The 18,603-nt window shown below is 36.7% G+C and overlaps 4 protein-coding genes across 4 annotated transcripts; all 4 read left to right on the top strand.

The window, feature by feature from the left end:
- Positions 1-3,205: 3,205 nt before the first annotated feature.
- On the top strand, positions 3,206-4,782 carry LOC121728220. The gene is made up of 3 exons (XM_042116357.1): positions 3,206-3,433; positions 3,715-3,892; positions 4,133-4,782. Exons 1-3 carry the CDS (start codon positions 3,206-3,208, stop codon positions 4,363-4,365), a joined length of 639 nt encoding a protein of 212 aa, XP_041972291.1. The 3' UTR covers positions 4,366-4,782.
- A 334-nt stretch (positions 4,783-5,116) lies between these two features.
- Positions 5,117-8,254, top strand: LOC121728218. The gene is made up of 4 exons (XM_042116356.1): positions 5,117-5,247; positions 5,643-5,802; positions 6,570-6,700; positions 8,093-8,254. Exons 1-4 carry the CDS (start codon positions 5,245-5,247, stop codon positions 8,252-8,254), a joined length of 456 nt encoding a protein of 151 aa, XP_041972290.1. The 5' UTR covers positions 5,117-5,244.
- A 1,180-nt stretch (positions 8,255-9,434) lies between these two features.
- Positions 9,435-11,137, top strand: LOC121728217. Its single transcript, XM_042116355.1, has 3 exons — positions 9,435-10,148; positions 10,330-10,495; positions 10,801-11,137. Exons 1-3 carry the CDS (start codon positions 9,435-9,437, stop codon positions 11,097-11,099), a joined length of 1,179 nt encoding a protein of 392 aa, XP_041972289.1. The 3' UTR covers positions 11,100-11,137.
- Positions 11,138-11,502: 365 nt separating this feature from the next.
- On the top strand, positions 11,503-17,318 carry LOC121728216. Its single transcript, XM_042116354.1, has 5 exons — positions 11,503-11,724; positions 12,068-12,224; positions 12,797-12,885; positions 13,445-13,667; positions 17,266-17,318. Exons 1-5 carry the CDS (start codon positions 11,503-11,505, stop codon positions 17,316-17,318), a joined length of 744 nt encoding a protein of 247 aa, XP_041972288.1.
- The last annotated feature ends 1,285 nt before the right edge of the window (positions 17,319-18,603 follow it).

The following is an 18,603-nucleotide window of genomic DNA, read 5'->3' as shown; positions in this document are numbered from 1 at the left end:
CTAGGAATCCGAGGACCCTGGGTTAAAAAATAAAGTAGGGTCCCAACTCCTAAACATGTACATTGCTACTCGGTAGTCGGTAGACGTAATTTTTGGCCTTGCCCACACAAAAGCACCTAAATTACGTGATACGTCTATCTGATCAGAGGTGTACTTCGAAGTTTAACGTTTAATTATGGATTGTAAGTCAGAGATTGAGGTTCCCTGAGCTTTAGGGCCCCGGAGCATTGGCCCTTGGCCCTTAGTAGCTACGCCACTGTATTGGGCGTCACGGTACCTGTGTCACTATATAACCTGTAATGGCATGCCGCCCACGAGATATACATCGGTGGCCGCCCCGCCCATGCTGCACGCGAGCTGTGGATTATAAATATACTAATATACTATGTTAAATTACATAGCGTTTAAGATTTTGGGTACCGCAGGCCCGAGATTTGGTCGAGATGTTAACATCGATAATAATTTCTTGTGTAATAAGGTAAAACACCACAGTGGCATTTTAAGAGGTTTTTTTCTGAGAAAGAGCAATTCATACTACAGGAAGTCCTAATAAAGGTTTAGGCCTAGTTGCGGTAGGTTCTATCGTACCCGCATCTCTGCCTTAAGCGATGAGTGGAGCACCATGGGGTTTTAGTGGGTAGACTACAGGAGTCCCACATACCCCGGCCGATATCCCCAATTTGCCGGGGATGCGTTAACCATTTCCCCATGTTAAAAAAAAGGCCTAGTCCTCCAAACAGGTCAAAGATAGGGTGGTTGGCTTTACTTCTACCGGCATTTTTGGTTTACTAAAAATATGAATTTATTAAAACCAGCAATGTCATGAATGTGTTATCTAATGACAACATTAAAAAAAGCAACATGTGGAAGATATTATGAGCGTATGAAAGAAGATAGCAGCTATAATTCAATGGCCGTCTCTATCTGCCTAAGCTAAACTATAAAAACTGTGTTGTATTATTTATCTTAGTACCATTACTTGTGAATCGGCTCTGACTTGACGTGTTGAGTATCAAACTATCTGGGAATCGCTATATTGTTTACAAATTTATCGCTAAGCCAGTTATTAGCCAAGTTGAGCAAACTTTCATCTTTATCGATACCGACGGTGTTCCTAAAGTCTAAACTCTAAACGGGATGTCGCTTAGCCTGTTATTCGTAATTTTATATATTAAACTATTTACAAGAAAAATACTCAAAGTATTTGGTACGGTTAAACATTTGGAAAATGGAATGGAGCTGGACAGTCATCTCAACTATGGAAGACGGTAATGCCATGTATTGCATAAGAATACGATTGCCAAGTAGCAATATCAAAAAGGTTCTACTGTAGTTACGGCTATTACGTCTTAGATCTTGTACAATCAAAACCAAGAACTGTACTTTTTTGGAGTCAAAATAATAATATAATTTCTAACATACCTACAGGTAACCTAACTCGAAAGGTGTGTATCAGAAGTCAGAAGCTTAATTTAAAATACCCAAACAAATCTGAAGGGTTACAAGGGGCGGTTCTGACATCGAATCCTTTCCAAACCCATTTCCATAACTTCTAACCGGATTAATTAATTGGATAATTATGTATTTTAAAATATTTATAATTTACAATCTAAGTTCAAGGAACATTAATAAATTTATAATCCGTCACGTTTGTAAAATAAGGTAGTTTGCGGACCTACATGAATTGGTCGGGTTATGTCTTCAAGCCCAGCCAACTGACACGACATAATATATTTAAAAAGTTAATGGTACTATAAATAACGTAGGATGCATACATTTATTATTAAAAAATGCCTGTACCAATTCTCAAGCTCCAAAGTTTTAATCTCAGAAACGACATTTTTTTACAAATAATTGATATTTATTACATTTTTAGGATTCCGTTCCGAAGGGGTAAAAACGGGACCCTACTACTAGACTTCGTTGTCTGTCCGTCTGTCCGTCCGTCCGTCCGTCTGTGTGTCTCCAGGCTGTATTTCATGAACCACTAAAACTAGACTACTGAAATTTTCACAGATTGTGTATATCTGTTGCCGCTATAATAAAAAATACTAAAAACAAAATAAAAATAATATCTAAGGGGAGCTCCCATACAACAAACGTATTTCTTTTGCTCTTTATCAATAATGGAAACAGGTAGGCATTCGAAATTTTCAAAAATGCCTTAATAGTATCTGTACTTTAATAATTAAAAATAATATAAGAATAAAATAAAAATTTACGCGGGGCTGGGAATACAAAAAACTAATGTTTTGGCCTATTTTTGGTCTTTAACGGTACGGAATACTTCGTGCGCGAGTCCGACTCGCACTTGGCCGATTATTAATTTCCTTAAAGTGGTAACCAAACTACTCCCAGATTTTCCTCTTTTATTATCTCCCGCGTTTGAATGACACAAAAGTTATTTAAATAATAATTTATTATTTATGTAAGACCGAGGCAGTTAACGAGCTAAATATTATAACTAATAGACCACTAACTATGGCTTATAACCGTTGACCTCAATCGTTTACACCTGTTAATATTAATAACCCTAAAAAAACGATAAGTTTGGTGAATATTATAATGACAATAACTTGAAAAGTTAATAAATTTTTTGTGGTACTTAATTGAAAGAAAATAGATATACTTCGCGTAATTTTTTGCACATTTCGTCTGATGTGCAACAACGCGGCGTAGTTTGAGTCACACATATTTTATGTAAAACCAGGCCTCCTTTTGTTTGGCAACTTTTTGTTCAGTGGTACAATAAAAAAAACTACTGTTCCATTAAGTACATTCAACTTGGACAACATGGACCTAGAAAATAAATAATTATTCAAAAATAGCCTACTTGATACATCATAGTCTTAATGTACCATCAAGGAAATCGATTCCTAGGCAGTTGACATACTAACATCTTTTGGTTGGATTATGTCAATTCAATGTTAATTGTGATCTGTCGGCTGGGTTTGATGTAACGCGACCAAACTATGTAGGTTTCCCATCTGCCTGGGAATTAACTTCTCTGATAGTACCTACTTTTATTTAAAGTTAGTTCTACAATTTTGTACAGGATGTCGATTTTGAACACAGTGGCGACGATTCATATATAAAAGTAGATACAAGAACAAAGACTAAAGACGGAAGTTTTACTGCGTAAAGACAAACATTCTCATAATACACATTCAAAAGACAATGCTTAGTAAGCCATGATACCAGTACAATGCAGCTCATACAGTTTGTCTGGTTTCTTAGTCTTTTTCTTGCCTGTTTTTGTTCAAACTATACTAGGATACCAGAAAGAAAGGTGGAATTTTGTGAGAAGCAAGGCCAGGACCCGTATTTTGATGTTGAGTTGTTGGTTGGGAAGAAATGGCGAGTGTACTACACTTGGAATATGATTTTTGATTCGAAATGCTACGACACAGTATTCAAGAGGCCAACCAAAGAGGTAACCGATAACGGTGGTGAAATTAAGTACGACCTGAGATAAGACAGATTTGTTTTACCAATTTTGGACCTTTTAGTCAAAAATTATTATGACTGAAAACGGGTAAACCAGATGTGATGTGAAATTAAGTGTACATAATAAGATAGATTATTAAATAGTCACATAACTAGAAGAGTTCATTAGAGCAAGCAGAAAACTCTAAGACAGTATTTCCCAAAGTGTGGGTTGCGGGTAGATTTTGGGTGGTTTCTACTTCATTGTATTAAGGCCCACAATTTCAGACCATCCAACGCATCCGCTCTGACATGAAGGACTACCTGCAGCATCAGCCGCGGTGGTCGACGGCGGCGCTGCACGTCATCACCAGGGTGGGGTCCTCGGAGCACGAGCTGCTGATGTTCCCCGACCAGGGACCAGCCGGCAGGTTCCTGGCTGTACCCAATGTTGTGCGTACTCCAGGTGTAGTAAACTACTAACATCAGGTGTTTTATTTCATTGAGTATCAAGTCTAAGAATAGTGGTGCGTTTCTTTTTCTAAGGCTGTATTGAAGTTGGGGACTAAGGCCTAGGAAAGATATCACTATTTTAGGATAGCAAACTGTTAGAACAAACCAATGAACCACCGTAGCGATGGCTAGATTTCTGCGTCACTTTTTTCCAACATTGGGTATGTTAATCCTAACACTGTTTACTTCACAGACAACTTCCCGCTATCCAAACGAGTGCAGCTCCTGAAGATATTCATCAAGCTGGTCGCCAACGGGAAGTATCTGCTGGTGATGGACTGCGTGATGCGGGGAGCGTCGTTATCGGCGCACGCGCAGCCGTACCGAGCTGAAGTGGCGACGCACGCGGCCGCGCTGCAGGTTGAGGGACCGGGTTACCCAGCTTGTACTCGGGAGAAACATAAGAACGAGATGATAGCTACGTAGAACGAAGAATTAAAGCAAAAATACGTATGGCACTCGGGGATTGCCGCGGTAAAGCTATTGCATAGCATTTTTTTATTCATTATAATTCGCGTACGTCTAGTCGCACGCACACAAACCCCGTGCCGAATTCAACGCCGCATCGCTGTGCCAGTCGGAGTGTGAGCGGAGGTGTAAAGTTTTTTCGTTACGGAATTTCTTGATTCAGTTGCCACACTCAAAGCCCGGGATAAAAGCTATGAAATAGCTTAATAATGAATAATTTAGACCCAGTTGAGTTGCCGAATGTTTTATAAACTACTGCAAATCGTGTCACACCTTACATAAAATGGCTCTTTCTGTGCCTCCTTATTTTGGTAATACCCTATAATTATACGTCTGGATCAAAACCTACGATGCATGAGTTGTTTTTGTAATAAACATCTAATACTTAAATTGTAATAAAAGGAATCGTTGGTCTTATAATATTAGTAAAATTTGTCAATACTGTGTTGTTGATAAAATAATTTACTCAATAAATGTTTTGTTGTAATTGTTTGTTTCATTTGTTACCACCAAACATACCATCATTCACTAACGAACTTGTTATGAAGTATAACTGGTAACTTGTTTGTTTAGAAGATATTTAAATTGCAATAATTAAGATTTTAAATTTTTCATAAAATGAAGTTCTTCATCCTAACACTAGTATTTCTAAAGCCTGTATTTAGTCAAGAACGTTTTATGTTGAATGGGACAGAAAACTGGACCTCTTGCGAGGAGTTCCTCAGCAACACGACGTTTGACCACCACAGTGTGATCGACGTGGACTGGAAAATCTTCTACTTCTGGAATTACGAGAAGGAAAACTCCTATCACATCAAATTTAGCCTGGCGTCGGAGATGGTGCGTTTGTTTGTTAAATTCTGAAGTATGTTTTTATCAATATAGATAGTAGGTATTTCGTAAAAACAGTACTTAATCTAAAATATGCAATATTGTGTATTATTTCGAAGTGTGTAGGTAGGTGCCTTATATTTACACGGAGTACGGACATTTTCAGACGATTTTCAGGGCCTCTATTTTTCAACTTTTTGTAACATCAACTCAAACATTTTCTATTCTGTAACTACAGTAATTTATTATTACAGAATTGTTATTGCTGAAACTTTCTCATTAAATACGAAGTTAAATATCATTAATTGAAAATTATTTGGAGGCATCGAAATGGGATCCATAGACCAAAATCTACTAGCGTCACATGTTAAGATCTTTCTCACATAAACGATCTGCTCTCGTAGCTGGTGGACAGGTTCAGGGTGGAGTTGGAGAAGGTGGACCCCAGCATCGAGTGGAGGCGGGCGGTGCTGTTCATGGAGAGCTCGATAGACGTGAGCGCGCTCTACATACAGACCGACACGCCTGGGATGTACAGGCTCATACCCACTTTGGCTTTCCAAGGTTATGCGAATGAGTTTTTTATACTTTGAAAACATCGGCTTTGTCCACATTTATATCAAGTAGTCGTATCCGTATCAGGCGTATCGTATCGAGTATGCGTATCCTAAGTGTGGACGCCTATTTTGATCATAGCGTATCTTTTATCGCGCCACAGTTTGGCTAAAAAACGACGTCCAGTGTGGACGTCGCTTTTTTTTATAGATACTGTATCTTGATCGCGTATCATCTCGCCGATCCTCGTATCGATCTTGTGTTTCATTCAGTCAAGAACTCCCAGAGTGCAAACATCAAAATGCGTCCACACTATCATTCTGACTGATACGACACGTATCCGATACGCGGTTTATAGCGATCGGGGTGTATCATGATACGAAGTGTATCATGATCGCGATCATTTTGCGTCCACACTAGCGAACATGATACGCTTCGATGCTACGCGACGGAGATCTGGCCATTTAGCCGAAACTTTTTCGTTTTCGCTTCGTTATAGAATCGTCGATTAAAATGTATGGAATTGACATAAGACGAGTCGAACGTCAACGTCATATAAACGAACGCTTATGTCAATTCCATACATTTTCATCAGCGATTCTATAACGAAGCGAAAACGAAAAGCTTTGGCTCACCCCCCAGATACGCGAAAATGATCAAGTGTCGACATACCCTTAGATACAGGGTGTTTAAAAAGCAAATGTATTGTAAAAGTAATTTACTCCCGAGGAAAAGCAAGTTTATACGTATATAACAATTTCAAATGCGTTTTGCAGCTGAAAGTGTCCCCCCGAACCTGATATTCGCTTTGAAGCTGGTGGAACCTGGGTACCTGGGCATCGTGAACTGTCAGTACCGCCTGTGCTACGCTCTGGCCCCCATCGACAAACTACCGGACGATGATAAGGTAGAAATTGACGTGGTGATACTTTGAGAAAAAAAATGTAGAGTTTTATTGGGGAGCCTGATTCATTGTTCGTAATTTGATTCGGATTTGACAACCAGCCAATATATCAAGCTCCCTACCACAGTAGACGTAACTACTCCCTATGCTAAGCGTTGGTAAATTTTTCCGAATTTTATTCTTAGAGGAATCGCGAGTCACTAGTTTAGTTAGCAGAATATATACTATGACAAAAGAAGTGCGTTAAAGAAATGAATTGCTATAATTACCTATTATTAATGTAGAAGTCACTAAAGAGATATTATAAATAATTTTCGAGTCACAAGCAAAAACCTTCAAAAAGCGACATTTCCCCCCCTCCTCCACCGCCGGCTTGTGTCCCTCCCTCGCGAACTTTTAGTATATTCATCTGGACACCTTAAGGAACAACTGTACCAACTTTCAAAACTACATTATTATTTGGTCTGAATTCCTTAATTTTCCCAGGCTGATTCTGAAAAAGAATAATAATAAGAGTATTGACGTACTAGCTAAACTGCTAAGTTAATGCTATAATCGAAATTCTAATATATAAAAATAAGTCGGGTTTTCCTTCCGGACGCTATAACTCCAGAACGCACGAACGGATTTCCACGGTTTTGCATTCGTTGGAAAAGTCTCGGGCTCCGTGAGGTCTATATAAAAAATATATCAGAAAAACTTCAAGAGAAAAGCAGGAAAACAGGGAAAATCATTTTATGGCATTTGCCGGGACAGCTAGTATCTAATAAAAATGTGAGTTAAATCTAAGGAAAACTTTTTCTGAGGGTGAACTTTGAAAGTTAAGACTGTCGATATTTACAAAATGAGAGTCCTTATTAAATTACATTATTAAAAGCTGATAATAATGATGATTATCTTTCGCTCATCAAATTATGGAGGCCATTACACGAACATAACTTAGCATACGAATTGTTCTCTACAAGGCAGACGCAGTATTTATATTGAAAATTTCCCGGACCATTGAGCACAATGTTTGTCCGTCAGTCATAATGTAAATAAATTGAGAAATAAGTGGTTATGTTCCTGGTAAAAGATATTAACATTTCGATATTAGATTCAATATGTTTAACAATAAAAAATGATCGTAAAATACGTAATTTTTAAAAGAGTTAAACCACAGTGGTTAAACCAACTTTCTGGCTTTCAAAAATCTTTGGTAGAATGGTAGAATCGGATGGTGGGCCTACGTTATTCGGTCAGGTTGTAATCTTGAATTTTAGCTGAGCTTGACATAATCCGTCCAAATTACGTAAATTATTATTTTTATTTGCTTATGAATTTTGCCGTCATTTGATTTATATGTATAAATTTATCTGAAGGTAAAATAACTTGACATCAACTTTTATTTTGCAGTTAGAAGCCGAAGCAAAGAAGTTGGGTTTCTACGGGCACCACAACCGCTCCTACCTCAGCCAGTTCCACCGACCCCCCCTCTCCCCCTACCTGGAGGACGACAGTGATGATGATGAGCAGGTCGAGATAGACAACGACATGATGATGCCCAATGAGTTGTAATTCAATAAAGAAATAATAAACGTATATTTACTTTACAGAAGTTTATTTTAACCCACACCACAGAATAACTACATAATATTAGTACAAGTACCCACACTAATAGAGTAAGAGCCCGCGAAGACCAGACCTTCCTTCGTTTCGTAAAGCTGAAAGTTTACCTGTTTGTGACTTTACAGAGGCAAGGACGACCAGCAACTATGGAGTTTCAGTCGCGGTTACTTTAGGAGGTATCCAGTTCTGAAGGTCTACCTGACTGACCTTCGAGAAGGAGTAAAGCTCAATTTCATAGCTGTAAGCTTCTTCGCGGTAAGTGGAGGAATATCGTCTTCCAGTGCCGGACAACAGTTGCTTCTCACTGCTAGACACCCTCAAAGTCTAATACTTATTTTAATATCGTTTAAATGTGGGAAGCATCTGGTATGGCACTGGAAGACTAGATTCCTCCACTTACCGCGAAGATGGTCACAAACAGGTAAACTTTCAGCTTTACGAAACGAAGGAAAGTCTGGCCCTTGCGGGCCCTTGGTCCATAAATAACTGTAAACTGGGTTTGTATACAGAAAAAAGAAACCTCTTGTAAACATGGATATGTATCCACGCAAGGAAATGTGAAATCATTCCATTGTTTTACAAATAGGTAATTTTCAGGTGAGCTAAACGGAGGTGAAAAAGCATAATATGATACTTTTTTGTGTCCCTCGCCATTGAAAAACGAAAATCGAAGAGTATTTTTTCGATATAATATCGAAAAAATACTCTTTGATTGCAATTTCATTGGTATTTTGTAATAAGTTTCTACTGACTATTACTTTACCTACAGTTACTAATTTTACTAATAGTGTCTATTCAAAACTTTTATTATTATGTAATATACTTAATTAATATTTTCATATTTAATATTTTCATTTTACTATTTTCATTTCACATAAATAATCTTTCACGTATAAATAATTAGACTAAGGGCCTGTTTCACCACTTTCTGATAAAGTACCTAATAGGCTATTCACAACTTTTTTGACAGATTCTCCATACTTGATCTGTCAAGTTTGGTGGATAGCCTTATCAGGAAGTGGTGAAACAGGGCCTTAATAAAATAAAAGTAACCTTTGAAGAAAAGGTTGTATATCTCTTCATTCTAATATTAAAACACCAGTATTCCCTGAAAGACAGTTGTTACACCATGCATTTCCTACTTATATCATTTCTCATACTACACGTAGAAGCTAGGCGTTACAAAAATTATAAACATAAAGAACCAGTTAATCCAGATCTCAAGTTGCCAAACATTTTACCTGAAACCTACCAATATCCAGTTCGTGTTGATCGCGTCAACGTAAGAGGCTACGGAGACATAGATTTTAAGGAGCCATTTGACATTCTGGAACATCATTTGGACATAATAAAGGATCCCCACAGAGAAGCCCAGAAAACCCTAGTACGTGATGGGCAGAGGATAAAATGGAAGCGGAAAAAGGAGAACCCTGCTGCATTCCTGAGTCCTAGAGACGAGATGATGTATTATAAAAAGAATGCAATAATAAATAATAGTGCAAACTACGCTAAAATGTATGATTTTACACACCTGCTTGAAAGCAATCTAGCAAAAGAAGTGGTAGATGCTCCTGCTACAACTAAAAATTTAAAAAAGAAAACAAATGAAGTTATAACACATAAGACTCCTAGAGTTAACGTCAGCAGCCTTTTTGAAGATAACTCTTTTTATTTAAAATCTAATGAGGTGAAGGTAAAATGGACGAGTTGCGACGAGTTTGCCAGAGGAGCTCTGTTCCATCCTGATGATATAGTTAATACACAATGGCTGCCTTTTTACATCTGGTCTATAAGGAATTTTGTAGGAGCCAAGATCCATAGATTTGCATACCCCACCAAGAAGGTAAATTCATTTTCATGTAGCACTTTTAAAGATGTCATTTAATAATATTCTACTTATAACTTCTGGAACTAAAGAAAGTATTATTTTTATGTGGATGGGTATCCATTAATTTATTAACATTTTTATTATGCGTTTTTGCCACTTTTTCTCAGTAAATATTACTCTATTTCAAAATACCCAGGTCGTGCAATACTACAAAACAATCTACGGGCCATATGTAGGGAAACTGGATTGGAAGCAACCGAAACTACTCTTGAAGGAGGCAAGAGAGATGTTATTGATAGCAGGAGACAGAAAAGGACTCTTCTACGGCGTTCCCAGACATGAGCTGTCGGATGCAGTCAGAAGTTTGTTTAATTTTATTCACTTATATCTTTTTATCAAAATAAAAGGGATGGCCCTAGAAGTCAAAATATAATAAAAAGATACCAAATAAAAATTGCTAATTATGGATAAGCAAAATTACATTTAGTAATTCGAGACTGAGAATATTTTTAGGTACTTAACTCTTTTTAATTTGAAAAAAAAGTTACTATTATAGTTGGAAGCACAACTTTTTTTTTGTTTTGTACTGTATTGTTTCATTATAGTAATAGCTTAAAACTAAAATTACCGCGTTTTTTTAGACTAACATGTTTTTTTTTATTTTCAGAAAATAATTTAACGCTGCCTCTAATAAAACTGAGACTTAAGATCCAAAATCCGTATCTGGCACTAATGTATTGTGAGGAAAACTATGCGATCATTATGGCGGAGCTGGGAACCGAACCAGCAACTGACACTGAGAAGACTGCAGAAGCTGCTACTCTCAAGTTCACTGGTATGGGGAAACCAGTCTCTAGAAATATAGAAGAAGAGATGTTTCTTCGTGAATTAGAAATGAAGCGAAGACAAGAAGCTGAACCCAAGAAATATATTGATGTATTTAAAGGTGTACCGACAAATCAGTAGAATATATGTTTAGCAGGTAATAAAATATATTGGGTTTATGTTATGGTTATTTTTTTAAACCAATCCACGTAATAATATTATGTTGGGGTACTTGAATCAATATTTTTAAATACATAGCTAGAATAGAGTGGATAAAATATGGAATCTTTGTTACGCTAAATTATTGTCTTGATGGAAATTATTTAAACAGTAATCAAAAAGTTATTTTCCAACACAGGACAACTACACATAACTTAAACATCAAACAATTTACCTGATTGTTTGTCGCTCTACTACATCAACTGCATCGGAGTTGTCTTGTTGTCAATTAAGAAATACAAACAAAAGTGCGTATGCACTTCATTCATTTCAGTCATCATCTGACTTATCAGTTTCATATCAGACACCACGAATCAACCATAAAATGGCAAAACTAAAAGTTTTACTACTTTTGATGGCGGCTCCTACCGTCTTCTGCGCGACAGAGCCAACTCTCCACCACAGTGATTCTACCACTTGCGAGGAGTTCAGTAGATTCGCCAGGTTTAACCCGTACTCGGTCGTCGGTGGCTACTGGTTTATGTTCTACTACTGGGGTCCGACTCAAGGACACGTGGTCGTCAATTTCACGGTCCCCACGGATAAGGTGAGGTTACGTCATTATGACGTAAGTGTGTTTAAAATACCTTTGTTTAAAATGTTATGAGCTAGTAACAAATTAATTTTGGATTTTAATGGTTTGACGCCCGCTTTCTTATGTTTTTTTAAAATACATTTTATTTATTCACTGACGTTGCTGTTTTTGATTGGTTGTTTTTATGTTATTAGCCATCAAAAGCGCAAGTGATTTGATAAAATCCCTAATCCTTTGAAAAACCTCATTAAAGTTTTTCTACTTCAACTATATTGTGTTTGTCCTTACACCATGGTATCATCGATCAAAGCTTTCAGAAGAATCACATACACCTTTTTCTATTACGTATTTCTAGCAAATCAAGTACCTAAAACATCTTCTGGACGAGCACGTGTCGACGCCTATCAACTGGGAGGCGCGGCTGCTCCTGATGATGGAGAGGACCAACAACACCTTCCTGCTGGTGGAGGACGGGGACCGCGGGAAGTACCATTTCTACCAGCCGTTGAAAGGTATAAAAGTTTGGGTAAACAGAAACAAAAGTTACAAATTCGCAACGTTATCAAACGTAAATCCTTGCTTATAGGTATACAATGTATACAAATATAATAGGTATTACAATGTGTCCCGACACCGGTGTCCGATCCTTTAAAATCATGATGTATGGCATATTATTTAGTGACAAATTGGCTTTCAAATTTTTTTTTCTATTACTTTTGAAAAAATTGCTGCCATTTTACAATGCCATAGATTATGAGATTAAAGGATCGGACACCGGTGTCGGGACACATTGCATAATAAATTCGAAAGTGTCTCTGTCTGTCTGTAACCTCTTTACGCTTAAACGGCTATACCGATTAAATGAAACTTGGAAATTAGAAACTTAAAGTTCCGGGAATAAAGAACATAGAATAGTTTTTATTGCGGAAAAATGTAAGGTTCCCGCGCAATAAACGAATTTTGGCTTGCCAGAAGTCTCAAGCCATTGTGACTTCTGGCTTCTTACATGGGTTATCTAAATACGTTCGTACAAATTGGCCTTTTCTCTTATTGATTACAATATATTGTAGTTAAATTGTGGCAGGTCTGAGGAGAGGTGAGGTAGCGCCGACGTTGGACATGAGACTGAAACAAGTCGGGGACAACCGGTACATCGGGATGATGTCATGCCAAGTAAGTTATCCGTGTGAGGTATATTCATGGGATTGCTTGGATTTAAATAGTTATTACTTATTAGTATCTAATTTAGAAAGATGCAGCAGATGTAGAATAGCTCTACAACTTCCTAGTTACAATATACAGGGTGTAACATAACTAAGTGAAAATAATTTTTATTAACCCCTATAATATAGAGTTCACTGTAAAAGTAGCAGCTCTGAAAGAGTAACTTTTATTTTGAACTTTATATGGAAAAATTCATGTATGTATTGTTTCTTGCTATTTTGTTGTTAAATTAACGTAATAAGGCTTCAAAATGATGAAAACATGTAAAATAATCGCGTGACGTCACGTAAACTTAGATTTATTAATCGCGATCAAAAAGTTCATAAAATCCATTTGAAACAGAACGAGATTTACGTCACCGTGTGAACGCGTTCAATGGGAACTAAGTTTTATAAAACGAAGTTTTAAGTGTGCCTGGTGAAATCCCGCTTAAATCATAAACTCATAGAAGATTCATGTTCCGGGTAAGAAAAATATATACAACTCAGAGTTACCTTCACATTTTCAGACCGAAATGGTGTTCGCATTCTCTCGAACAACAGACATACCTAAGAAGGAAGATCTGCAGGACGCAGCGGCCACGCTGGGTTACCGTGGGAGAGGAGGCAAGTCCTACCTCTACCAGGGACACCAGTGGATGCCCATACCGGAGGCTGATGATTTCATACATGAGAAGATTGAGAGAATTAAGGAACAAGAAAAAGCTAAAGAATGTAAGCTCAAAGAAAGCTGTAAGAAATAAATAATTATTAGATTTTTTTTTTATGAAATAAGGGGGCAAACGAGCAAACGGGTCACCTGATGGAAAGCAACTTCCGTCGCCCATGGACACTCGCAGCATCAGAAGAGCTGCAAGTGCGTTGCCGGCCTTTTAAGAGGGAATAGGTTAATAGAGGTGGGTAGGGAAGGGAAGGGAAGGGAATAGATAGATAGATTATATAACTCTCAATAAAATAGACATGACCATATTTGTATTAAAACTAAAAAATAGAATAATGTTACGTAGTAAGTAGTCAAGTAGGCTGATCTCAAAAAAATCGCAAGAAAACCTTTTTCTGTAGTGAACTTTCGGTGTACGTTTTGTGTTTGGAAAATAAAGGTGATTATTATTATTTTTATGCCTAATACCTACCTAATTATTATTATTTTTTTCAATTACTATTCATATAACTTAATTGTAGTAAAAACAATAGGTTGCACTCCGGGAGTTCCGGCAGAAGTGAAACGAAACACCTGTTAATGTCTTACGAATTTTCGATCAGGTCGTGCGTCCTGAGTCCTGACGCAATTTTAATACTTTTGATCCACGCGAAAAAAGGCATAACGCTGTTCTTAAAGATTTTTTTAAATTCAAAAATATTGAAGGTTCTGTTAGAACAATGAATTTTCGTGCAAGTTTGCTGAGGCTTGCTCAAACAGGTAGCTATTAGGGTTAATATTTAATGCCATTGTTACTTGAGGGTTCTCTGCCATTACCGCTATTAATAAAATTAATAATGCAATTATTTCATACTTTTAAAAACGAGTAGTAATATTTTTATATCGTTTGCTGTAACATAAAATATTTATAATAAAATAATAAAGAGGTTCCATGTACCTAGGTCCTAGGTATTTTTTTATGATATTTTAGTGTAATTATTGGGTTCACTACAATGATTTGGACGTTTTCCGTGAACACAGACATATTCAAATTTCTGTCTTGTTACGGCTAAATCACCAAGCCGATTTTGATGAAAATAGGTATACAGCTGATATACATATATGTATTATTTTGATTCCCTGTAATTTTATCTTTGAAAATTTACGGTTACTAAGGTTAAACGAAATTCGGAACAGCGGCAGCGGCTAAAGCGGCAAACGGACAAACATATAGTCTTATATAAACAACAAAACGCTTCGAAAGTACAGCTCAATATGTAAACTATATAAAATGCGACGTACAGAAAGCGATTAAGTATTCAGAATAGGGTTGTTCGGCGTGGTTTACTGCGACATTTAGTATCTAGACGGCTAGGAAGACCGCTAGTCCGCCGCGGGTATAAATTTTATAATTTACGACCCATTTTTTGTTATGGCAACCTTTTGTGGCTTTAAAGCTGAAGTATATTCTGATAATTATGCCCGAGGTTTCGTCGTGGATTATAAACTCTTTATGTTGTGCCGTATCGTGATTATACTATATTCCTACTTAGCCTGGCATGAAAAAAGTACATATTCAAGATCAGCTCTATCTCGGCTACATGTATAACTCAACAGTTCTCGCAATTACATTTATATCGGCTTAGCCGTTTAGAAGCACAAATAGACACATTTAAATTATAATGTTGACCAATAAGCCTATCTTATTTTTATAGGTAAAAAAGACAAGTTGGTTTTGCCACTCGTTCATGTTAAGGTTTAGCCGTTTTTTAAAATTAAGTATGCATTTTAAATAAATTTTATAATATCATCATCTATTATCAAAATTATCGGTGATAATTTTGTAAAACGAAGGAATTATCACCTAATTTGAAGATGGGTTATCGCTGATAATGATTACTTCGTCCGCAAAGTTCCATCCATCTTCGGCCAGCCGACGTGCGTGGATGATTAATTGTGACGACTTGTCGCTCAACCCCGCCTAAAATGTATTACCACTCATTATAGTCCAGCAAAAAAAAGAAAAGAAAAAAACCCCTGTGAATAAACACTAATTTAGATTAGCACGAAATCAGGAATTTGGCTAATCTGTAATTAGTTAATTACCTCAGAATCTTGTCAAAATCTTCCAGAATTATACGAGAGCATTAAAACATAATGATTTTTAAGTTAGCCATTTAATTTGAAAACACCCAAAATTCTATGAGAGCATCAAGACTTTAAGATTAATTGTATAAAGAAGGTTGTTGAAATACAAAATTGCGAAGAATTAGAGAAGAAGGAAGCCTCCATAATATCGCAGATTCACAACATAAAACGTATACATGCATGTGCCGTATGATACATATTTTATGTATCATACGGCACATGCACGCACTAAAATAAAGTACGTTTCAAAAGCTTACATTGTACATTGTATTTAATCCATAAAACATTTGATTTATCCGTCGTTTAGTCAATCAAATCGTAATGGTGCCGATTGATATTAAGACGACGATAAAAATGCATACTCGTCACCCTCGCCACATTAACGACAACTAGATATTTGTCGTGGGGGCATTACCATAAAACTCTAGTATAGCATCATGGGAATAAACATGCCACAGGTAAATTTAGTACCGAAAGTCGGGCCCCCGCTGTGACCAAAGGCCCCGGTCCGTGGCGCTACGATTACTTTTTACCTAAAAAATCAGTAAAAACTACGCCGCTTTTGATATTGATGTTATTCTAGTTGTTGAGAGGAGTTTTGTAGTTTGAAATAATTCCAGAAAAGCGATCTTAAGGAGCTACAAATGCTTGAAGTGGCTTTGCACGTTCTCACTTAACGAACTTACATACTTATAATGTTTTTCAATACTTCCATATTATCCATACTAATATTATAAATGCGAAAGTATGTCTGTCTGTCTGTCTGTCTGTTACCTCTTCACGCTCAAACCGCTGAACCAATTTTACTGAAATTTGGCATGCAGATACTTCGGTCCCGGGAAGGGACATAGGATGGTTTTTATCCCGGAAAAATGTACAGTTCCCACGCCATAAACGAATTTCGGTGCAACGGAGTTGAGAGCGTCATCTAGTAATGTAATAACTTATTAATTTTAACAAAAAATTGAGTATATTTTTTGTTGTTAATGGGCATTTAAAAGCTTTTAAAAGTCCTTTAATCTGCATGTCTACTCTCCATAAGTAGGTATATACAACTTACAGCGAAAGAATGCCTATCGCAAATAGTAGGTATAGTCAGGCGTTCTACATTCATGTTTAGTATTTGTTTTATTGAAAATATTTATAAAATGCGTTAAAAATCTTATGCGCCTTTCTAGACATTGTAAAAAAAATGAATTAGAAATTATTTATGAAACGATTGCAACTATATACAACGTATTTTAGATGTAAACATAAGGTCAAGTTTCAATATCGTAACTTCTAAGGCAACAAATCTAAAAGTCTTATCGGATCGTGAGTTTTTCAATTTCCGATTCAAAGTCGCCCATTCTCACTCAATCCCCTAACGACTGACGACTTAATAAAGATTAGGTTATTATTTAGCTCCTCGCTTTTCGGGAAAACTAATGACTAATGTATTAAGGCGTTTGTACACTATACTTTCAAATTCATATACGCTTAGTTAGAATGGTTTTCTTACTTCCACTGTATAAAGAAAGCACAAAATGTTAATGTTTCCAGTGGAGGTAGTCACAGATGTAGTTGTGATAGTGACTGCATACGAAGACAACTAAAACATAAAAATCTTGTAAGTGTAAACTAGTTCCTTTAAAAACACATCCTCCCCTTGTACCTACCAGTAAATCAAGGAAACCTATTTTATCTTCATTCGTTTTTAAACGATCCACTTTTAAAAATAGAAAAGGAGCCGAAAAACTTATAATAGTCCGTCGCTGCATAGATTACACATATTTTCTGATCTGTCATCGAGAACTAATTTCGGTTTTTATGTTTTTTTTGGAATTGTATCATTAAAAGCGAGGTGCGTTCACTTTATTGATGTAAAGTTTTTTTTTGTAGCGTGTGGGAGCGTAAGAATTGTCTAGTGTCGGACATAGCAGGTTTTTTATTTGAGATGTGGCGCCGATAGTATTTTATTAGTAATCGAACTTTTTGACGCCATTAGAACACCGTGATTATACGATTTTATTCAAATTGGTTTTCTTAGCCAGTCCAACAGACATCTTTTAACAGCTATTAAAGATTTAGACTTGCGCCAATCTAAGTAATTGCATCTCTAGCATTTATTCTTATATTTAAAAGAAAGAGCATGATATTTTTATATAGAGAAGATAATATTATTATATAACTCGACCAAGCTAAGTTTGAACCTGGCAACGATTGATATATTAATTGATAATGTCTAGTTCAAACTTCAAGTTTACCTCGTTCGAGAGTAGATTTGAATGAAAAATGATAAGAAAGTATGCCTGTAATCGTTCACTGTAGTAGTGCTCCTGCTTCTAAATTCAATTTTTCATTATAAAATCTAGTTTATAAGCAAAAGTACAAAAACTTGACTTTTTCTAAAAACTATAAACTATGAAATCTTTTCTTCAGTACAAAAATCCAATGGCACCTATTCACTGTAGTAGTGCTCTTGCTGGGTAAAGGCCTCCCCCAAGGTTGGATACCTAGGGGGAGGCCTTTACCCAGCAATTTTCATGTCGCTCTAACGCCACCATAGGTCAAACCTGGCTTGTATGTGTCAAGTTCATAGCACAATCTTTTAAGCGATTTTAATACTAAGGGATATTTATCCTAGGCCTTCTAACCATGAAACTGGTTAATAATCATATTGTATAATTCGCTAGTCACGGGAAAGTCACTAACTGCGGGCACGCGCGCGGCCCGCCCTCTCGATACGATGTACGGTTCTTGCCGTACACAATCTTATTTATCTATTTCATGCTTATAAATCCTGAACAGACTCCCCCTTTCATTGCCACTGAAATAACAACCCTATGCCGGATTTTTAGAGTTGAATTTGGTTTGGGATTACGTCTCAATTGATACGGT

This window comes from Aricia agestis, chromosome 6 (genome assembly GCF_905147365.1).
Source record: "Aricia agestis chromosome 6, ilAriAges1.1, whole genome shotgun sequence".
Taxonomy (NCBI): Eukaryota; Metazoa; Arthropoda; class Insecta; order Lepidoptera; family Lycaenidae; genus Aricia; species Aricia agestis.
Note: the sequence above shows the minus strand (reverse complement) of the source record. Positions and strands in the feature narration are given on the sequence as shown.